The sequence below is a fragment of the Periplaneta americana genome, chromosome 6 (genome assembly GCF_040183065.1).
Source record: "Periplaneta americana isolate PAMFEO1 chromosome 6, P.americana_PAMFEO1_priV1, whole genome shotgun sequence".
NCBI lineage: Eukaryota > Metazoa > Arthropoda > Insecta > Blattodea > Blattidae > Periplaneta > Periplaneta americana.
The window spans coordinates 89,847,877-89,872,086 of NC_091122.1; the positions used below are offsets into that span (position 1 = coordinate 89,847,877).

Consider the following 24,210-nt stretch of genomic DNA (forward strand, 5'->3'; position numbering starts at 1 on the left):
AATAAAACTGAAGCACTGTCATTCAAAAGCACAGTTTACACAAGAAACATCTACTTCAAGAATATCTAAGTACATTATTGGGAAAAATATATCAATTAATGAAGGAGAAAATAAAACTGAAAAGCAATTTTAATAATGCAAACTTACCTACCCAAAACACACGCACCAAAAATCAATGAGAAGTGAGATTTTTCATTTATATCAATAAATGACAAAATGCAAGAAAAATACTCTAAAAAATTGAACCTGAGCATAAGTTGACAAATGACTTACATTATTGCTACAGATGTTACATCTTTAATTTCTCTTATTTGGTATTAGTGGTATTAGTAGAAAGAAAGAAGATAAGTACACTAGTAAGGTGTATTTACACTGCTTGTGCTTGCCTTCAAATTCAAAGGGTACATTATAAATAAATTACATTTGAAACACACATCACACTCAATAGCTCGACTCTTAAGAGACTGGAGAATAATATTTCTACACAGTACTTAAAAAGTCAATCAATATTTAAGATAATTTACATGAAAAGAATATGATATGTGACAATTTCATTTCTTGTATGAACTTGTAATGTTGCACATGTTGCAAAATGGGCAGAAGATATTATGTGTGGACATATTTTTTGTTAGTGTGTGCACAAAGTACAGACCAGCAGAGCTGTTTGTTACTGAATACTTACTATAGGTGTTCTGGTATTGGCGGAAAAATGAATTATATAAATACAGAACAATGCATTAACATGAATTTTTATGTGAAGATCGGCAAAAAATCTACTGAAGCATTAAAGTTGTTAGTGGCATTCAGTAAAATTCCTATGAGTGGATCACATTACAATAATTGTGTTACTTTTATACAAATAAGGTCATAATATTTTTTTGTTGCTTTAAACCAAGTCAACTTTGAAGAAATTCTAGCATACCTATAATTTACTTGGATAAAATTACAGCAATATATTATTCATACAGAAAACTCACCAAACCAACTGATCGTTGTAGAGAAATGCTGTGTACTTCACTTGAGCAAACATCGCTTCTATTAAATTAACGAAACATTGGACTCGAAGAAAAGTTTGCTTGTCAAGGGGAAGGAACTGAATTCCTTGGAATACATCGAGGATGTCAGAGTGATTCAGCTTCAGAGTAAGCAAATACTGCAAAACAAAAGTGATCACTGATTAAATTATATTTCGTATCAATCTAAACCTATTTTTGCAGCTGATAAACAATTAAAAAGATGTAAACATTTTTTACCCATAGAATGACAGTTGGTCCTTCTTACAATCTGGAACACAATTTAGTTATTTTTCATAAAAATTACGAAATGTATGCTTATAGTTTGCCATTTCACATTATCAAGCCATGAAGAGTATGGGATGTAACGTGATACTGTATAAAGAAGTCAATGGCTTACTATTTTGAAAACATTGATCATTTTGTGAAAGAGCAGTAAAAAATATATTGTGATACTTACAACAATGTACAAGGAAAAGAAATTAAGACAGTTTAGCTATTTCAAGAAACGAATTTTACAATATTATTCTATACTTGCAATATGCATAAATTTTAATTATTTCATTTTCATTTTTTTTATTGTATTTCATAGATCAATACTGAAGTTTCAAGAGTGAAAGAAGTCAAAAGTTACATACTTCTTTTTTGTTGCAAAGACTAAGATCCTCATGATTTCACTTTTCTGTTGTCCCTTTCTTGTGTAAGAAACATTGTACAGGTAAATATAAAGGTATGCCGCGAAAGAAATTAATTAGTTAGTGTCTTTATTATGAGTTTATTTTCTCTTTTGTTTTTTTATGCTTTAATCCAATTATTATATTTATATTTTTCAGACTTTATGATATAAGTCATACACATATTACGTACAAGACTACAGAATAATATTCGTAAGATAATTTTAGAGGTTTTGATTTATCTAGAGAAAATAAACACTCGAGTGGGATTTAGTTGGCTATTACATGAATAGAAGAATGTATATAAAGACTAGAAGAAATAAAGTACTCTAATACAATAAAATATTGACTTCCAAAAATACTAAACTATCTTGAAAAAATATTACTGCACCATCTCATCATTACAAATATTCCGCTAGATGGCAGTAACGTGTTATGGTTAGTTGTTCTCTTGCTACCAGTTGTGCCAACAACACAATCTTCATTGAACTCTATGGACGATTTCTAGTCAAGAAGGCTTTGTTGATTCAATTTCATTTTTTATTAAAATAGTTGCATTCCACTTCAGTTATCAATATATATTAAACAATCTCTGATACGCACTACCCATAATCTCATTCAGCAGAAGCTATAAACATAACCTAAATAATATAAAAAAGATAAACAATATTAAAGTTCTAATTACGGAAGATGAAATGAACATGAATCATTTGAAAGGTACAATTATTGAAAGTACAATGTTGGCAAATAAAGAAACAAATGTTAGAGAGGTGATAAAAAAACAACTGATAGAAAGGTGAAAAAAATTGTAGGATAAGCAGCCATGATTGGTTTAAACATGTCGTTTCGTACTGTTTTATTGGTCAAAAGTAGTATCACGTAGTAAAAGTGTAATAGTCTGAGAATCTCTCTCCCCCCTCTCCCCTTCTGCTCACCCTCCCTCCCCCCCTCTCTCTCTCTCTTTTTCTCACAAAATTCATGTTCGAATGATTCTTGTGTCTTTTATCGAAAATTCTTTATCTGGCCATAAAGTAAATCAATAAATCCAAAAATAAAATCAATAAAATTGAAATTGATAACACGACTATTGCATGATTTAAAATTTAAAAAACCAAAACAACTAATTTTGGCTCTTCTATAAAGAATTTAAGGTATTTCGATACATTACTATGGCCCCAAACTTTTAGGACTTTCATTAAAGCTAATTTATGCTTTTAAATGTGATTCATCTAAGGCTTCGGCCACAGTGCAAGCGGCTGGCGGCACGGCGCATTGAGTGGCGGCGTGGATGAATCACAAACGCATGTTAGCAAATGCAGCTGGCCATAGTGTGAGTGGAGCGGCATTTTGGAGGGGAAGTTGGTTCAAGGACAACGCTACACGCCGCTGGCCGCTTGCTCTTGTTTGAGATTTTAGCGGTGCCGCTCACAATTGCAAGTATGAATGTCAAGAAATGAGAAAGAAGTTATCATTTAAGAAGTGAAAACCCGAATATTCCTATGGAATAATTGGGAGAAGAACTTCAAAAACCTCTCCATGACGAGGAATATGTAGGAAGACATTTTACTGAACGCGAATAATATTTTTATAATATGTCGTGTGATGATGATGATGTTGGTGATGATTATTATTATTATTATTATTATTATTATTATTATTAATCATACTTTATAGAATATTGTCGAGATAAACACTCAGTGCTGCGTACAATATTAAACATATTCCAACTCCGAAATAAAGGTACAATTATATGATTTAAATATTTCTGTTGTTACAATTAACGACCGTTAAAGCAAAGAAATACCAGTAGGATTAAAACTATTAGGTCAAAAGTCATTATTTACAATCTCATACAAGAAATTGGCACTTCTGTTATGAAAAAAACACAATCTATTAAGTACAAATTATAATGTTATATTAACATCTGCGACTGATTGAAATAATCAGTGAAGTTATCCTTATTTGTCTATCAAATTCACTGCAACTATTATTCCTGCGATCTGAGTTCTAATGAGTTTGCACATCATCAGTTCTCTAATTTGTAAAGTCGTTTCATGATAATGCAGATCATTCTTTGTCGCAATCTTTTCTCAAATGGAAGATTATAATATGTGCTGGCTCTTTTCACATTTGTGTCCATATTTCTATCGTGAATCGCCACTTAGCACGCAATATTCAGAAAGCACATTCCATGTATTATTTTTCGAACACTAGATAAACGTTGATTAAAATTTTCCCTTCTAGGCGTTAGTTCTCTCACTAGATATTGCCTCGTAAGATAAAGTTTTAGAGGATAGGCTTCATCTCCAATAAGTACAAATGATACCTTTACAATTGAGTTCGATAGTTCAGGCACATTGAACCTGTTGGTCTCCAACAAATTGAAAAGTGTAAAGTTGTGAAAATGCCTCCATCACTGTGTTTTCTTCTTCCCACCAAATCAATGGTTAAAATGTTTAGTCTGCGCCAACAATACTCTGTAGCAATACTACGTAAATTAAAATATCTGGAACTGAATTTATCAGGACCCTTTACCTGATCATGCTTTTCGTCGTTTGTTTTGAAGCAATTAGGGAACCACAATGTTCACAGTAATCACTGACTACTTAGTTTAATTTTTCTTTATTTGGTTATGGTATAAATTCTTTAATCGATTCATTTTAGATTACCTCACACGTTTGTCTTGCCATTACAATTGCTGTAAATTTTCCTACCCTGAAGGAAAATGCCCGTAATCGCAATGATGTCCCTGTGGTTATAAACCTACAAGAAAGAGTAATGTTAGAAATTTACCTTAAATTTTGTTCATTTTAACGTAGTAGAAGACTTAATATTAGAATATATTAATATTTCAATATTTCAGTCACTAATTCATTAAATATTCATTATTGCATTCTATTTCAGATGTGGTGAAAATAAGTCGTAGAATTTAAAAGATAAATTTGAGAAGGAACTCCAGAAGCTCCCAAAGATACGAAGCGGTTCCGAAGCTCTTGAATCGCTACATCGTTATGGACGATTTTCGACCTGACAATGTTTATGAAGGACGTCGTCCTTTCTGATAGGACTGTAGGAAATCTTTCCTTCCAGGAGATCCCATCGACTCCGAACAGTCCTGATTTGGGAGAAAGTAAAGACAATTATCAGCAATGATAACATATCACTTCAGACGAATATGTCTTCGAATGCCTCAACATCAAAGCCAAGGGCTCGAATATAAATCTAAATTATTTAAATATATATCACTTATATAAAAATATATTTATGTTAAATCTATTTATCAATAATTGGTTATTTAAAATAGGACCTTATATATATATACAATAATATAAAAAAATAATTGATGCTGAAATAGAGTAGTTCGATATCCTGTTAATAAAGCAACGGCAAGAGAGCATATTTTCAGTGGTACAGAGCACAATTTTTAATGTCTCTTTTGCCGCATATGAAAAGTAATAATTATAAGTGTAGTGGAAAAATTAAAATTGCACAGCACACAATTGTAAGAAGTTTTAAATGCAATAAATCAAAATGAAAAAAATGAAAAATATTGAAAACTGCTCATTTCTAATGTTAAATTTTCGTAAGTATAAACATGTGTTTTTTTTTTTTTGCCATGTAAGATGCAGCCCATGCAATTATTCGTAATGAATGAGACTTAATTCCATCAACACAAAAATTTAAGGATTCATAGGACTATTTTTATTTTATTTAATTTATATGCAGTATAGCCTATCTGCATCATTGTTCGAAGAATGCATGATCCTGTGTCTTTAACTTAAAACAATTGTATCTTAATATAATGATTAGCCATTGTGCAATAGTGATAAATCTCCGAAATTTGATGGCTTGCTTCTGTAGTCGCTCCTTATTTTTATTTAGAAAATAGTCGAAAGTTGTAATAGGCATGCGTGTATACTTAAAATATCTATCTGGAAATGTCCCTAATTCTCCATACAAACGATGAAAGTCTCAGAGGTTCACATCTCTTATTAAATGGATGAACATAAAATTCTATGCCATTCCTATTTTAAGCTGTTCTTTCTAGATAAGAATTGCCTAAAAGCAAACACTGCCATGATCTCATCTCCACACCGCGCCGCTCTCCAACTCTGCGCTACATGGCCACACCAACGCTCTTTCCTCCCCACTCCTCAATTTTTCGAGAGCAGTACCGCGCCGCTCGACGCTTCCACTGTGGCCGCAGCCTAATGAGAAATTGATTCTAATTGAGATTGAATAAGACCATTCTTAATGGTTGCTCCTGTACATTTTCGACCAAAATGGTTTAAAAGTTGTAAGAGGACCAGTATTGACAACAAGAATAAGAAATGCTTACAAGCAAACATTCTCATGGGGACAGATAAAAAAGTTAATTTTTTTTTTCCTTCTACTCTGTTAATAATGTCAAAACAAGCGCTTATACAAATTTTGGCCACTCGAGCGCAATTACAAGAGCCGTAAAAATAGGTTTTCCTGGAGCTGTTTACAGAAAGAGAACATAATTTCATTGGAAAAATATATTGAAACAGACACAGCAATTGTTAAGCTATTTACGCTATTTTTCACCATATTCCCCACCGAAATTGAGACATTTGTGATACAATGGGATCAACAGAGAGATGCAGATGGCTGTCACACACTGGTTCTGATTCTAGGTGGCAGACTTCGACACAGATATACAAAAGCTGATCCCATAGTATGACAAATGTCTCAATTCTGGTGGGGAATATGTTGAAAATAGCTAAAAAAAAATTGCTGTATCTGTTCCAATAAATCTTTTCATTAAATTGAGTTTTTTTTCTGTACACAGCCCCGGGGAAACTTAGCTTTTTAGGGTCCTCGTAATTGTGCTCAAGTGGCCAAAATTAGTATAAGCACTTGTTTTGACATATTAACATGATGGAAGAAGAGAGATTAACTTTTTATCTGCCCCATGAGAATGTTGCTTGTTAGCTATAGATCCTATTGGAAATTTTATTTTACCATCTTACAGAAGAATGATTGCCATTTTGACATCATTTTGTTTTAAAGATAATATCGTCCAAATGCTTGACTGTGCGTCCTTCTTCAAAAGGTATGCCCTTATTATTTCAAATTGTGCACCAGCACACCAAATAGTAATGGAGAGGCCGCTGATACATTTCTCGAGGATTTTCTGGTACCCAATACCGAAGGTTTTGTTTATTGGCACAGCCCGACAAATGAAAATGAGCTTAGTCACTACTGAGTGCAACAGTGTTGCCTGAAACATTTTCCAATATGGTCTCGCAAGCAGCTTGGCAGTTGAGTCAATCACGTTCTCAAAGTCATGCGTCACAAACAGATCGAGGGATCATGATGGCCATAATTCTTTACTAATGATCCTAGCCTAAAAAATTTCCTGAATTAAATTTAACGTCTCGTCAGCTGTATACACCATGCCAGAGTCTTGTTGGAAATGCCCTGATTGTCAATTAACTGTTCAAAGAATGGTGTAAGTGTGTCATTCCTGTATCTCTGTACATTAATGGTAGTTCCAAAAAATATAGACCCTATAACCCTATATGCATTTACTACGCACCAAACTCCGATCTTCTCATCATGTAAGGGAGTTTCGTGTATAAAATTGGGTTTATCTGCTCTCCAGTACCTGTCATTCTGAATGGACACATGCCCATGTAAATGGAACCATGCTTCGTCAGAAAAGAATATTAAGCGTGGGTCAATTACTCCATCATGAACGTATTGCAAAATCCAGTTACAAAAATTTAACTTTTTTTCATGATCACGTGGCAAAAATTCATGAACAACAGTGAGCTTGTATGGTTTCAATTTTAAGAGTTTGATAGCTCGCCATGCTGAGATCATTGAAATTTCAGTTTCCTGTGCAAGCCGTTGGAGGGATTTCTGTGCAGTATGTTCTAATTTTTCTCCCATTTCATCTAGTTTCTCCTCAGTAAGCACACGTTTATTTACCCTTCACTTCTTATCAAAAATAGATCCCATTTCTCTAAATTTAGTGACAAGTTTTCACACAGTATCTATATGTGGGGCAGGCACACCTGAATATTCAGTTAAAAATCGTCTTAAAACTTCCCTGCAAGAGTTTGTTAACACATATACGAATCATACATAAAAATTCTTTGTTGTAATGTGTAAGTATGTCGAGGCATTATGTAAACCATAGCACAGCACTAATACAGAAAGCACAGCACTAATACAGAAATCACATTTAATACCACGCACAATAACACTTGTAGCACTAATACAGAAATAACATTTCATATGAAGCACTTCAAAGACTACAACGCTGAAACAAAACCGCTGTGAGACTGACAATGACTCCAGTGCTCCTACAAAGGGGAGGGGATTCAAGTCAGCCATAGGTCGGGAGCTCAGTTATCAATGGTTGCTATCGCTGGCCGCCATGCAAAGGGGAACACGACAGCGAAACATATATATATTCACATTCGAAAGTATAAGATATATTATATTCACATTCGTGTCAAATCTTCAAAGACTGATACTGAATACAAATTGAACAGAATTCGTTTATGGGGATTAACATTGAATTCTAAATGATTAAAAATTAGTACAGAAATTACCAGGGCCATAAATATTGAACAGTCATAATTTAAATTAAGACAGAAATTACCACAGGACCACAAAAATTACATATTATACTCAACAGTTTTCATTAGAATTAGGAAAGAAATTACCAGGGCCAGAAACATTAGATATTAAACAGTCCTCCTTAAAATTAAGACAAAAAGTATCACAGCCAGGCTTATTGTGTGGTTTCGTAACAAGCTATTTTTTTTACGGTGATGGGTTGTTAGCCCTTCACCCAACCCCCAAGCTGGAGGACCATCCCTTATCGGCTGTCCACGACAGCTTACTCAATATATTTGCAGCTACCCTCCATAGTAACCATCCTAAGTATATTTTTTCTATCTTAACTTGGTTACTATATCAACATAACCTGTACTAATTATACTACTAATAAGTTAATATTAATCCACCAATCTCAACATCGTCTCTTTTTTCACTCAGTTATTACTAGTATTATTATTATTACTAACTTTATTATTATCATCTTTATGTGACTTTTTTCTTAAGTATTTTATTTACAAAGTATTTATATATGTTTCTATCTACTCTTCTTAAGAATGTGATCTTAGTGCAAGAATTTTAAATTTTATTTTAGAAACAATAGAGATTTCTATTATTGTGAATTACCGGTATGTATAATCTGTGTAGGCCTAATCAGAATCTTAAATTTTAATTCAGAAAAAATAGGTATGTTTGGTGAACATTGTAAAATTGAATGTCATTTTCAAGTCTTTCTATCAAAACGGAACTGTCCCCGAACACGAGCCTTGCTCTTTCGGGTACTTTCATGTAGTGTTTTTTTTTTTACGTATATGTTATTATTAAATAAATCTACAATCTAAAAAAAAAATCGAAATACCTGGAGACCTTCTCATCTATCCGCAACCTGAGAATGTGCCAGGTTCCTTAAAAGCCATGAAGTAAGTATGTAACACAACCAGAAACATAATATACTAAAAAGCAACCCATCATCATTCTCCACAATTCACCATAATCCACATCAGAACAGAAAGCAGCACATAACGAATGAAATGTACTACAATCCTTAGTATTCAACAAAGACGTAATATTGATAAGAACCCCAAAGCATACAAATACCTTGGTTTGACAATGAATAAAAAAAAATTAAGTTTCTAAATCTCACCCTAGAGAAGAAGTGATCCAGTTTTTGTTTAAGATGTACGATATCTCCACCTTTGCTATTCAGAATAGCATTGAATGATCCTTTGAAAAGTCGAAACATCTGGTATGATTGCTTGAGTACAGCAAGGTAAACATTATCTTGGACATCATCACTCTGATATTCCAAATATTCTGTTCCATCTTTCACTTTCGCTACAAATGGAATAGTTACTGTCTGGAAACAAACACACAAGAAAAGGTCTATTGATTTCTTTATTAACACTATAGTAACCTCAATAATAATAATAATAATAATAATAATAATAATAATAATAATAATAATAATAATAATAATAATGATAATAATAATGATAATAATAATAATAATAATAATAATAATAATAAAAGTAACAACCACCATCATTACCATACTCCAGCTATAAAGACATATTTGTTTGAAGAACACATACATGCTGTTAAATTTTACTAACGAGTATAAAATTGTATACTTGATTATTGTCTGTGAAATGCATATTCCTATAGTCCGTCAAATAATGAAATCACTAAGGAAAAGCAACTCTGCTACCAAAAAGAAATCGATATATAGATTCCATGGTACTGTTACTCTCAAAATTGAAATGCATTTTTATATTTCACTATCACAAAAAAGCTACTCACTGAAACATAAATGTGTTCAAAATACAGAGCATCAATATCAGTAAAATTGTTGTAAGAAATAGTTAAATGTTATTATTGTCACATTTATTTTAATTTTCTCAAAATTTCTATTAACTTTGCATTGTTTCACTCATATCTATGCAATGAAACAGTGTACATTTAAGATGCTATTTTTAATTATTGTTACTTGTTACTACTATATCCATTACCTACCCTACTATTACTTACATGATGATTCCAACTGTCACTAATTATCTGTGACAACTTTAAATAAAGTTGCAAATTAACTCTCAGGCAGGCCAGCAGCACAATTTAGAGTCCCTTTTCCTTAAAGGGTTTGCCATCAAAAGTTCTAAAGCTCCCCTTTCTATGTGAAGGCAAATATTCTTAATGTAATATATAACCTTACATCTTAATTTCCATGGTGACCAGTGGATACCCGCACATTGTCAAATAGCAGGGAATGAAACAGCTGACTTCCTTGCAAAGAAAATGGAACGTTCATTACAGGAACTACCAACCATATCTTGTCTTTTCATAATGCGAAAATCTGGATCATACATAAAGTTCATCAAGCTTGCAAAGCAAAGCATGTTGAAGACAGCACAACATACTGTTGGAGGACAAATTTAACATTCCTCACTTACCAAGATCATTACTTATGAGAATGTGCGCAAATTTAAATAAATAAGCTACAACCAAATATTCTGTACAATTTATGTATGAAGTCAGGTATCCTCAGTTTTCAAATTATATAGGCTAAAAAAATGTTTCTGAGTACAATCGAGAATATAAACTTTTCATCTTTTTTATTTGAGTGCACAGCAAGTGATTTCTCTTATGTATGTCTTTTAAACAATAGTTTTTAAAATAAATGTATTAGTATTGGCAACACAATATATGAAATGGTTGCAAAATATGCAAAACATGAAAACTACTGTCACCTTCATGACACTGAGTTTTTCTGAAAATCTTCAATCAGGTTAAAACAGAAGAAATATTATCTTAAAAATTTTAAGTTTTCTTGTGCAGAGTCCCAAATGGTTTATAATAGCAAAGTGAGTCTTTTCTTCAGAAAGATTCCTTTTATGGCGATTGTTTGGGTCCCATGGCTATGGGTTGGCTAAACTTCAACAGTATGATTAAGTTTATTATTGTACAGTGCTTACTGAGCATGCACAGTACATTATAACTGGAACTTCAAAAATTCAGGTGGCCCAAATTTTGTTTCTGGGTCTGTACATTCCTGTTTTCCTTTTCATTAGTAGTTTACTGTCCATTCTCCTTTCTTTTTCACTAGTTATACCTATGTTCTTTATCTCGGTCCCAAAAGTATCAAGAATTAATTTTCATCTCCTGTGGAATGTCCATGCTGGATACAGATTAGACAGAATGGGGTGTCCCAATGGGATTCTTAAGAAAGCTTATTATTTAATCATCCTAATCCTCGCTTATGGCTCTTAAATCTATATACCACGCAAAATTATTTGATGGCAGATGGTATTGACCAAGACTACAAGAACTAATTCACTACATCACGCACACACATGTAAGACTGTATATAGGTGGCGAATTCTACACTTCAAAAATAAAATTATAAGACTTCATGTTGGCATGTCAAGTTTTATTTTATTTTCATTCTGATAAAAATGTAATCATTCACTTTGCTGCGGCATCTATATCTAGCTCAATTACCTAGGTCTACAGATGAAGAAACTAGTGTACTGTCACTGTCTTCAACTTATTATTCTCAATGTCATTATACTGCCAGTGTCGTTCCTAACATTCATGACAATACCTGGATAACGATACATTTCTATCTGCACAGAGTACTTGTTTTCCTTGCAAATTCTCAAAAGGGTGTGCAGACACAGACGCACGCACGCACGCGCACGCGCACGCGCGCACACACACACACACACACACACACACACACACACACACAGGTATCAATTCGCAAAATATTCTATAGAGAAACTAGTCATCAAGGTACAATGCCTACAGTTAACCGAATGTAAAAGGAAGCTCAGTATTATATAACCAGCTGTCTGCTTAAGAAGAGCAGAAAACAAAATCAGACTAAGCAAACACAGTCTTATCTCACAATCAGAGAATAAAGCAATTATAAAGATGCTGAAATCTGGTTAAAATGTAACGACTCGACTGTTTATGACTCTGTTGTATTATAGCATGTTCTCGGGAAATACATTTAGCCCTAAAAATGTGGGCTTTAAACTGACATGTTCAGTATGTTTTGAGCTGTACTGGTCGGAAGTGCTTCTCACCAGGTGATTTTGTGGGAGGAAGTACCAAGCAAAAACATGTGTCTGTAGCATGAAACTGGATGATGTGCCTCCACGTGCCATTGAATATTTTATGATTTTAGATGGTGGACTACACTTAGTTTGCTTTGTCTTATAAATTTCCAGGACATATGATTCTAATATCGGTAGTAGCTGTCAAGGTCACTAGAAAACACGGATTTTTCTATCCACATACAGTACTTTAAAAGATCTGTTTCAGAAGATGGAAAAAGAAAGCAATGATTAAGGACATTATTCTTACTTCCACAAAAGCATCAACAAGCAGGATAATGGAGCAGTAGGACTTTCGAACACATTTATTCATAATTACCATGACCATCCAGAATCCTCGTTCAGCCTGATGGTACAGCTGCCTGGTCTTTTGTGTATGTAGTGCTTCACATAACTGGTCTGCATTGAAGGTGCTGTAACATTATTCACTCATATACACTGCAATCCATTAAGCTGCATATTTTGTGACAAAACCGAAAAAGAATTTTTCTAATTTCTTAGAGTAGGCCTACCATATTTGAAGGCCATAGAGAAATTGTCAATATTAAATTAAAATTAAACTACAATAAGAAATCTACAAATTGAACAGCCGGAACTGAAATTTTTATTCCAGGTCCTATTTGAAATATACATTATTTTACTACTCGATTCAATAACATTAATTATTAATATTCTTTACTGGGAGACAGAAAATATAATATAACAATTAGAGATATATGACATAAAATGAGAATAAAGTTGTGTTAATTTTAAGAAATATGAAAATTATCAAAAACATATACAGCTGTATATCTGTGATTACTATAGGCAATGTTGCGTGATTCTATGAATTCTGATATAGCAATAAAGGTATTTAGCAATAGGTTTGTTCCAGCATGGTTCGGAATCGATTCTGAACTGCCTGCTAATGCGCAGCAGCTCAACGTGTGTTCCAACAAGACTAGAACTGATTCCAAACTGATACTGAACTTCCAGTTCTCTGCTCCAACGTACTTTAGAACTCGTTTGGAACAAATTAACTTTGTTCTCGATTAAAAGCAGAACTGGGAATTCTGAACTGTTGACGCATGACGAATTAAGTTCGGAAGATGAATATGATTTTAATATGAGATGAAACTACGAAGGCCGTGAAAAAACAGTTCAAGAAATGTCCCCACAACATAAAATCCTGAACTAGTCCTAACACCATACACAATACACAACTGGCGCACGCATCGAAAGAAGTTTAGTATTAGTTCGAAACATGTTCTGAATTGCTTGCTGGAACAAACCTAATATTTAATTTATGTGCAACAAATAAAAAAAAAACAAACAAACAAACAAACAAAAATGCTGATCATGATATGAAAAGACTTGCATCATATAACCTCACATTGGTGATAACTATACTAACAAAGTTTAAATTCTCTTTTAAAATAGCCCTTTGAAAACGTAAGCTACTTGGAATATCAAAATCTAAAAATACTATCAATTTAACTTTCTATTACGAAACTACCGATATAATGGTGAATTACCACGTTGAAATTAGCACAGCTTTAAACTCTTCACTTAAGCAGTCCTTAGACTTTATCCAAATTTACGTAATTCTGAACAGATTTAAATAAAATTATTTTATTCTTAAACAAGAGTTTGAAGGATTTAAGTACAATGGCACAGATATTAATATTTTCATATCCATAAATTTAGGATCATAAAATAAAACTCGTTATATGTGTAAATTTCAATTCTTCAATCACAAATTTTTTCTTCAAAATTAATTATAGTGCAAATAATAATATTTTATCCTCGAACACAAAACTTCAAAAATGTTGTTGCAATAAACTTAGTAGGCCTATTGAAATTATATTAAATGAGTTCAAAAATAGTATCCAATCTGGAGAATGACAATAAGACAATTTAAAGAATCTCGGTAAACTTCAGCTTAAAACTATAATTAGTAGTCTATTAAAATACCTTACGAGACACAAATTCTAATCTTGTCTATAGAATGTATATCTTTATCAAATTCTGGATCTGAAGATCTTTGGCACATTAGGTACCTAATCAATTTGTCACGATCAAAAGATTTATTTTAGAGATTATTTTACGACGCTTTATCAACATCTTAGGATATTTAGCGTCTGAATGAGATGAAGGTGATAATGCCTGTGAAATGAGTCCAGGGTCCAACACCGAAAGTTACCTAGCACTTGCTCATATTGAGTTGAGGGAAAACCCAGTAAAAAACCTCAACCAGGTAACTTGCCCCGACCGGCAATCGAGCCGGGGCCACCTGGTTTCACAGCCAGACACGCTAACCGTTACTCCACAGATGTGGACACAATCAAAAGATCTGGAATCTTCGGTAAATAGCTAAACTACATCTGAGTTCACAATTTACTGCAATCACAAGAATTATTGTAATCGTGTATGCTCAATATTTTATTTCTTAATAAATGTGAGCCCTGTCAACAGACAGCTCTGAGAATAGAGCTATAATCAAAACCTAGCTAGTAAGGCAACACAGTGAAAGTTTCAAAGCTGAGATTATTTTCCTCTATACGCAGGCCTAAATAAAAATTACGAAGAAAACAGAAGTTTATTTTCAGCATTACTTTATTTGTTTAGAAAAGTAAATGTGTGATAAAACGTTTTTTCCAGAGTCTACCTGATATATATTTTATCAATAACCCTATAAAAATTATATTAGAACAAAATGGTTTACATTTTTTTTATTTTAATCACTGCCAAAAGTAAAATAAAGTGAGTTGTTTCAATTCATCCTGACAATCTGAGAATTTCGAAGACAGTTCAAGGTTGCTAACAAGAGTTTCTATGCAGACTGATCTCACTCCAACACCAACAAAATCTGTTGTCGAGTGGTGAGTGGTCATATGCCAGCATATGGACAGGTCCATGCTTCTCTACACAGACTAGTCCCACTCCACCCCTTACCACTTAGCTTCCTCGGGACAAGCACTCCACACTATGGTTATTAAGCCGACAGAACATTACTATCTGGAACCATTCTGCATAGCTATGTGCGCACACACACATACCCAGTATCTACATGAGTAAAGGCTTACATTTAATCCATTTAGAACGTGTTTGTCAAATAGAACTTAATACTTACTCTGTAAATTTAACAATTGCTTCACTGAGTCCAACATTTTTCATTTGTGTATCAAAATCAGTCTTTGGTGGGTAATAGAATAAGATTTTTTTATCCTCCTGCAACAAAAAATGCAATGTAGAAAGATATAGATCGTATTTACTACATGCAATGACCATTCTTCCTAAATACATTGTTTTGAAAGATATAGGCCTATGTAGCCTACTTCACTCATATCAATGGTCAAATTGATGGAGGATATGCATTGGCACATGTCTATAGACATTCTTTTGTATGCTATATTATTTAAAAATCAAGAAAGTTAGTCTATTACATACGAATGCATATTGGTCCATTTTTTAACACTAATTCAAACATTTCATTGTATTCTTTACTAACAAACTATAATCCTGAAAATGCATTATATTTGTACGAATTATGTTCAACATCGCAAAAATTGGCATATGAGCAAAACTAGACATGTTAGGAGATAATTCTATTGATTACCCTGAACAACAAATTTTTACTTTTTGTCTTGCTCCGAAATAAAGATAGGTGAATATTATTAATATACGTGTATCCTAAATCTGAATTCAAAATCCAAATTGCCCACCATGTACCATTTTCCGGGGAAACTGAATTGAATTTTTTATGAAAAAAACTTGTCTTTTTTTTTTCACTGCTACTGATAAAATTACAACATACTAAGGATTGAAAATGCCTCATACTAGCCTACTTGTGTAATGAGAAAAATCTCGCAATTGGAACTTATCATTTACAAGGATTTTCTGGCTGACTTCCATTTATAACTAGACCCGGACTGTATTTTATAACCAACCAACAATGATCTGCAAGTATGCTGGATAATGATCTTCCTTTATATCGTCTTTCCATTTCAGATATTTCTTGATGAAATATTTCCCATGCTCGTCGCTTACCACTCCAAAGTTAGGAGTAAAGAAATCCAAATGAGAATATAAAAAGTGTATTTTGAGAGACACATTACACCCCATTTTTTCATATGTACTTAACATGGTTTCCACAAGTTCGATGTAGTTGTATACCGTAAAATTTCCAAGGAAATTTGAGCAAACATCTTTGAAAGCGTGCCATGTCATTTTTTCTGTAACGGAAAATTTTTCCTCAAAGAAAGAGTCAGCCATAACTTTGCGAATTTGTGGACTGATGAAAAGGTCCTCTTTTAATTTGCCTTCACTCAAACTGGTAAACTTTTCTTTTAAATACTGAAAACCACACTCTTATTTGTTCATTGCGTAGACCTCACTTTGAACTGTTATGACACTTACTGTTTACGAGGCGTGTTCTTAAAGTAAGTTCCAAAAGGGTGTAGAAAGTAAACGGGAAAATATTTACAAAACATTTTTGTAGCATTGTATTCCCCACACTTCAATTACTTCTCACCATAATCTCCACCATTATTGAGGCATTTATCGAGTCGTGGCACAAGTCTTTCTATCCCCTCATTGTAGAATTCACCCGCCTGCTAACCACTCCGCAACATTTGTGGAAAATTCAAGGAGAGCGAAGAAATTGTGAACCTCCTGTCCTCATGAATTTTTTCATCGACACCACGCACCAAATCGTCATTGATCAAAGATGGCCGACCGGTATGCTGCTCGTCATGCACAGAGATGCGGCCCTCGAACTTTCTAACCCATCTCCTGACCATTCTATCACTAATGGCATCATCACCATACACCTCACAAAGTTTCCGATGAATGTCACCTGGTTTGATGTTTCTCGCATTCAAAAAACGGATAACAGAGCGCATCTCACAGTCGGCGGGGTGCTCGATCACTTTAAACATTTCAACTGATCACAACTAACCACACACACACGGACTGAAGCTCTGAAACTGCATGCACAGCTTGCCTGAGGACTGAAGAAGAAAACACGTATGCGCAAAATAACGAATGCAGCAATGCGACAGCTGTAATTGAAAATGGAACTTACTTTAAGAACACGCCTCGTATTTATTAGAAGTACAAAAGAATACACAACAATCATAAGAAACCGGAAATAGGTCAATAACTCATAAAATGTATTAGCTTTTTGTTTTGGCTTACAACCCCCAACCCCCGCCAGATGTTTCCTGGGAGAGCGCTTATCGAAAAGTGAAATCATAGTATATCTTAAAAACAGTATGCGATACGAAGAAAAGAGACGCATTTTCGGATTCAGCGCAGACCAAACCACAAGGACACATTGTTTTCAGTCAGAGCAAAATTCTTGTTGTTCAGTGTTATCAAACAAGTCAAATAGTGATAAGGTCCATTTACATTACAGTAGAGTCCCATTATCCGGACTTCAATTATCCAGCTTTATCCGGATCACTTTTCTTTTTAATTACAGTAGTGCACGTTATGTATAGCACTGAACAATAAAGTTTTTTAAATCAATTACATATTGTACTGTATTATGAATAAAAACTCGTTTATTAAGTACATATGTGAGTAACGTCTTTCTATATTACTGAGTCCGACCTTTGTCCCTTTAAGATTATAAGATCAAAAACCACATAGCGCTCTCACCCCTCCATACTAATCTGGATTCTTGCTTGTCTGTATTGCCTTCGGCCTGTATAGTCTGGATAATCGGGACTCTACTGTACTTTAAATTATAGTAGGAGAAAGTTAGATAGATCTGGTAGACATAGCGAAATAGATGAATTTATCAACATTTTATTACTGTACTGCATCCTCTGTTCTTCCAGCATTATCACTGTAACACAAGCTCCTTGAGGACAACCTAATAAAGTGTGACATTTTTCTGTTAACATGGCTGTAATTGGTTGGTAACACTAAGATCAACTAAGACCTCCCTGGACTCTGCTAGCTTGGCAATTTGAAGAATTCCAACTCTGAGGTGTACTTCATCACACTCGCAGGTAGGATGATCACAAGCAGAGTGAAATTTTGAGGTGGGTCAGAAATGACGAATCAAATTCCCCCACTGAAGAACAGGATTCTTGCACGTGCTGCAAATCTATATCACGAGACTTTCGTCATTACTTCCTTTTATAAGGATGTTTATACGTAAAGTTAACAATTCATATCTAATGCGACCTAGGACGTACAAAGATGAGATGGACTAATCAATACAGAGTTTAGTTTCAGAATGGATCTTGGGCTTAAACCTTGATATGGCAGAATAAGAAGAAGAATAATTCATACCTAATAGTCAGAATAATTCACACCTATTATAACCAGGAATGAATCTCAGAATCTCAATTCTAATGGCAATTACGGTAACCACAGTAACATGATTACCGGTAATTATCAATAAAAATAATGAACTTTATTAATAACATTCTTCAAACATTAAAATTAAAAGCACTATGAGGAAATGAACTCAATATGTTTTGCTGCGCTATACTGGAGAATTAGCACGGTCACTTTGAACCGTGCCGTTACGTATATAATATGACAGTTTTTGATTCGTAATATTGTTAAAAAATAATAGGCCTATAATGAAAGCGGTGAATAATTTCATGGTCCTTAAATTTTTTTTCGTAAAAGGCTAGGTATTTTTCTATGGGCCAGAAATAAAACAGCAACGCCGTCATAATTACGTACTTTACGCTTTGGCGAACATTAACCGGAAATTTACTTTCCGTCATTTTAATTGTATTCCGTGAAACACATCTTTTTTCCTGTTAATTTCCTTGTGATAACCTAGTTTATTATCTTATTACATCTTCATTTTCATTTAATGCATTCAAAAAACCGCCGTTGTACTACATAAAACCTTGAACTTGACTAATGGAGTGAATTATTTAAGAATATAGTCGCGAATTTGACTACCACCATTTCGATTATATTTTGTTTGATACGGCTCGGTACGGCCCGGTGACTAGTGGCCAGCGAGTAGAGTCGACTATCGATATTGGTCTGCCGTGCGTATTATCCAGTTGTTCCGTTTGTAATTTTAACATCAGTGTTGTCTCGTTCCTAGTAGCTTAATTTAACTACAAAGGCTTGAAACCTTACCAGTATTTCAGAAAAGTTACTCCAGTACATCGTAAAAAAAATGCATTTCTAGACCGGAGTTCCCTCGGAAAAAGGACCAAGATGTTCGCCAGCTTTTTTTGCTTCATGCAACATTAATCAACAATAGAATAAGTTTGACATGGTTTTAAGCTACTCACTATAGAGTATCCTCTGATTGAAGTTCTGGCTGATAATGTACATCTATTATCAGGCAGTACATCTCACTTGACGACATGTGTCAGAGGAAGAACAATTATTGTTTGTATACATCTGAAGTCTGATTAGTGTAATATGTAGCTAGTTGACGATGTATGCAATGGAGGGAAAAAGGAACTGGCCACCCTACCCCTTTATCTCCTGGCCTAGTTGTCTCATAAGTGGTACCTTCTTGGTATCACTTGGGAGGTTCAGACTTGTCTCCGGATAGTTAACTAACAACAGCTATAGAATCCGATCACAATAGCATCGTAGCAGTAACTGAAGCTAAATGATAAGCAGATTGCGTTCACTGTCTTATGGTCCAAACAATTATACAAATCCTCTGTCGGAAATTTCAAGTGGCCAGATTTTGCGTCAATGGAATTGGTCATAGCAAGATGGTATTTGACGAGATGAGGCAAAGGATTCGCTGTGTGATTTACCTTTGCATTCGCCTTGGAGAAAACTTAGGAAAAAACCCAACCATGTAATCAGCTCAAGTGGGAATCGAACCCAATGCAGAATTAACTCTGGTTCAGTAGGCACACACAATGCTAGGGGAAAATTTCAGCATACGGATTCCTCACTGACAATTATATTTTAAAATAGGCCTACCTAAAAAGAGTAGATTTGTCTGCGTTTGTCGAATGCGCATTATCATGCTTAAGAAAAGGCACTTTACAGTGCCAATAATTTATTTTGTGTTTGAATTTTGAAGTAAGAGGGAAAGGAAGGAATCCCGTGTTCTGAAATTTATCCTATACGATAATAGGCGTAATAGTTCTGTGCTGAATTAAAGTAATGCTGTGAAGTGTCGCTCATAAATCTAACACAAACATAGACCTAAATTAACATTTCCCTCTTCATCCACCCTGTGAGTCCCTATGACCTCCCTTACCAGTAATAAGGATGGCTTCATTTTAACTTTACGTTAACCCTAACTTAAATAACTACCGGTAAGTAGCCTATATGGTGAAGTGCAGACAGTTGCCACCTGCTTTACATAATAATTATAAAGATATAATACCGAGCAATATAACCAATGGTTCTACTAAGCTCTAAGGCAGGAAGTATCGGTACTATCTACATCACATTACAATTCACGTAGGCCTACAATTTTTCGTGAAACACTGTTGTGTCAATAGCGCTATGACAGATTTTTTATATCACTATGACAAATTGCATCTTTAATAATTTGTAAATTTAGGTATACCGTAAATTTATATTAAAAAAGAAGAAAAGACTTTCAAAAGAATTGGCGTAGGCTAAATTTATGTGCCAGTGCATTTTTCATATCCCATGTGTCCATGTCTAATTTAGCAAAAGAAATCATTAGATTGCAGAATATTATGTAAACAATAGCGACTATGCAATATATTTTGAAAATATGACTAATACATATGTCAGCATTATTCTTATTATAATAATAAAAGTTACAGGTATAATATGTTTCACACTCACCTCTCCTTCCTTCTGTCCGAAAGACGAATTGTAAACATAGAAGTTCTGTAAATTTATCTCGGATTTTGATGTCATTATTCCATTTTTGGCAAACACAACATTTAAATTATCCTGTCATGGACCAACCACGGAATAACATAGACCTACCCTCAATCTCAGAAATTGCACACCGTGAACTGGAAAAAATATACATGAAATCAGCTGATAGCCCGCACCATTCCATATTACAAAGAGGTATAATAAAATCATACGGTCGCAAGGAATCAAATCCAGTCTCCAATTTCTCTTTGACCATATCATGATCGTGTGCTGCCATCTATGATCAGATGCGAACGGTACAACGACATGGAGGGTGTGGGGTGCGACGGATGAAAAGTTTCAGAACGATTTTCTTTCGACTTACGAACAATTTTAAATCTTCTCTTCACATGTTACGGTAAGCAAAATGTGCAAAGTAATAGAATCTATATCAATTACACACTTTTGACTTAGTGTTTCCACCACATTACCTTACTCAATAAGTTTAAAGTTTCAGAAAGTGCGTCTCCTACTTCCCGAGATGTTATTTCCATTCCATCCATCTATATTTAACTCATTGCAATGCAGTGCCCATAGAATTATTTCAGACATGCGGAGATTGTTTTTCTCTTCGCTTAGTTAAAAAGTTGTGTCTAATATTCCAAGTAGATTATTTAAGTTAATTGTATTAAATTAAATAATATAAGAAAGCAGCGGCACTCAAAAATAATAATTGTATGTGTAATTTTAGTTCTTCATTGTTTCATGCTCACATTTTCGCACATTCTTTTTCAGTGAAATTACGACAGAGATCTGCCTATGGTAGAGCTTTGATCATTTGATTCGACTACATATTCTAATACGACCAATTTTGGTGAGTTTGTACCTTTGCTAACAGTGCTTCAATTTAATGTGACTGTTTTAACGGATTTTTTCCTATAATGAAATATTCATGGTGTGGTGGGCGTTGCGGAAACAGTTAAGTGTATTGTTAGCCAGAATAAGAAGCGACGAGTTCAAACACGCATAGGATAGTGTAGATATTTTTTTACTGTTTGTAAATTCTTGAGTCTCAGTTATTTATCAGACCCAATGTTTATTTTTTTTTTTTTCGCTGTAACTATGATTATCTACATTTGAATGAGAAATTGCATTTTTTTTAATATATAAATCGTACCAATGTCTGCTGTGCATCATTGTTTTTTTTTATCATTTGGAGTATATGCACATGGTCTCCATTGGTCTCTCGTGTTACTGGGTATTCCAGTTTGCAACACATTCGTTTATCATAACCATAACAAGAATAACCTTGAGTAAATCGAGGCTCTTGTTGAATTAAAAAAAAATGCAGCTCTCTCCATCACCGCATGACAAAATGCTGATTCTTATGTGTTCTCTTTGTTCACATTCCACAAGCCAGTGTTCCTTATTACTTTCTAATCTATTTGGGATAAAGTATGTTATGTTGACTTCCTAAAATGCTTATCAATCAAGTGTAAATAGATATACCGTCCGTTATTATGTACTTATTATAACATTTCTGATGCTGCGTAGAAGCCACAATCGTGGCTTTAAATTCAGCCTAGATTCTATTATCCATTTGAATGTGAAGTTCTGTGTTGTCTTAGGTGAGGATACGGTGTGTCATGAGATCTCACTATGTCTTTACTTAAATGTGTAATGTTTTTACAAATCAGTGTCATGAAAATGACACATATTCGTATGTTGGGGTATACGTTTCGTAACAATTCTATTTTTTGTTTTATCATATCACCACTGATATTTCTTTGTAGTTTATTTTCAACTATTTTTATTAAAAAAATAAATTAAACAACTTTTTGCACATCCAAATGACAAAACAAACTTTCGTTTTCTTATAGCACAGACAAGCAATTTTATATTTATGAATCCAAAAGTGTGAAGTATCTAATTTTATTTGTGAACTGTACCATATAAATATAATTATGCAATTAATTTTGTACAGTATCACATAAAGCTAAACATATTGTAATCGTTTCTATTGCTATTTAAGAAAATCGATACATAAAATGGATAGAAGCAGAGCCTTTTTCAGTTACAAGCCGGAGCATAGGTAGGTTTGGCAACGCGTGGAGACGGGAGATTCTACGGTAAAGTGATATTGATGTAATTGTGCTTGCTCATTGCTTTCGTTGCAAATAACGTGTATTTTTTCACTATTACTTCATGCACAAAGGTAAGATCAAGATTCAGAGTAGTGATGTAAATTATTATTACGTATTCTAAAATAGTGTTTTATTGCAATCAATTAGCTATACCTCAGAATACGGCGTAACTAGACTACTTACATACAAAGACTGCCACTTAAAATAATTACAAAAAAAAACATGTTTTTATTGATAGTACAAAGCATACGCGGAGAGAGAGAACCGTTTTCTTGGGGGGCAAAGCAAAACCATAGAATCCCCATATAACAGGGTTATAGGAGACATCATTTACCTCCTCCCCCGTTATAGCTTGACCGTAGTACAGTATATCGGAATATGATCATTAATAGAGGTATTTTCGGGGGCATGTTTCTTACAGTGTTACATCCATATCCGCTATGTTTCGAACCGAGTTGTATAGCCTAGTGCTTGAACTGTAGGGTCAACTACAAATTATAATAGGGTACAACTTAAAACAATATCCCTCTTTTTCTCTCTCTCGTACAGAAACATGCATACATCAATAAAACTACGTACTATCGCCTCGGCCTCATGCTTAACATATCGGCATCATACAATAACGTGCGATGTGCTTTTAAAACATAATTTTGCCGACAGATTGTTGCTCTGTAGATTTCACTTTAAGCGTCACGTTGTCACGTCTACTTCCTCGATAAGAATAAGCACTAGTTTGTTATATTGTTAAATGGTTATTATTATTATTATTATTATTATTATTATTATTATTATTATTATTATTATTATTTCATATACGAGTACGTTGACATTCTTAACTCTTAATAATAATTTTTAATCACATACCTTGATATTCGTCCTTAGCACAAGACAT

The 24,210-nt window shown here is 33.8% G+C and overlaps 2 protein-coding genes across 9 annotated transcripts in view; one reads left to right on the top strand and one right to left on the bottom strand.

The window, feature by feature from the left end:
• Ccz1 (vacuolar fusion protein CCZ1) overlaps positions 1–21,372 on the bottom strand; it is a 55,556-nt gene extending 34,184 nt beyond the window's left edge. For all 4 annotated transcript variants that reach the window (XR_011332602.1, XR_011332601.1, XM_069828390.1 and 1 more), the window contains exons 1-5: positions 21,157–21,372; positions 15,509–15,606; positions 12,716–12,809; positions 9,426–9,638; positions 978–1,153 (exon numbers count right to left, since the gene is read on the bottom strand). Coding sequence is in view for 2 of the 4 variants with exons in the window: in XM_069828390.1 (XP_069684491.1) it covers positions 978–1,153; positions 9,426–9,638; positions 12,716–12,809; positions 15,509–15,606; positions 21,157–21,231 (656 nt within the window). In the remaining 2 variants the exon portion in view is untranslated. The remainder of the gene's footprint in view (positions 1–977; positions 1,154–9,425; positions 9,639–12,715; positions 12,810–15,508; positions 15,607–21,156) is intronic.
• Positions 21,373–21,449: 77 nt separating this feature from the next.
• The window catches only part of LOC138701479 (uncharacterized), a 316,721-nt gene continuing 313,960 nt past the window's right edge, over positions 21,450–24,210 (top strand). For 4 of the 5 annotated variants that reach the window (XM_069828381.1, XM_069828382.1, XM_069828388.1 and 1 more), the window contains exons 1-2: positions 21,451–21,592; positions 21,970–22,048. The gene's annotated coding sequence lies outside the window, so the exon portion shown is untranslated. Of the gene's footprint in view, positions 21,593–21,969; positions 22,049–24,210 lie in introns of all 5 variants that reach the window. The other variant, XM_069828383.1, reaches the window with a different exon arrangement.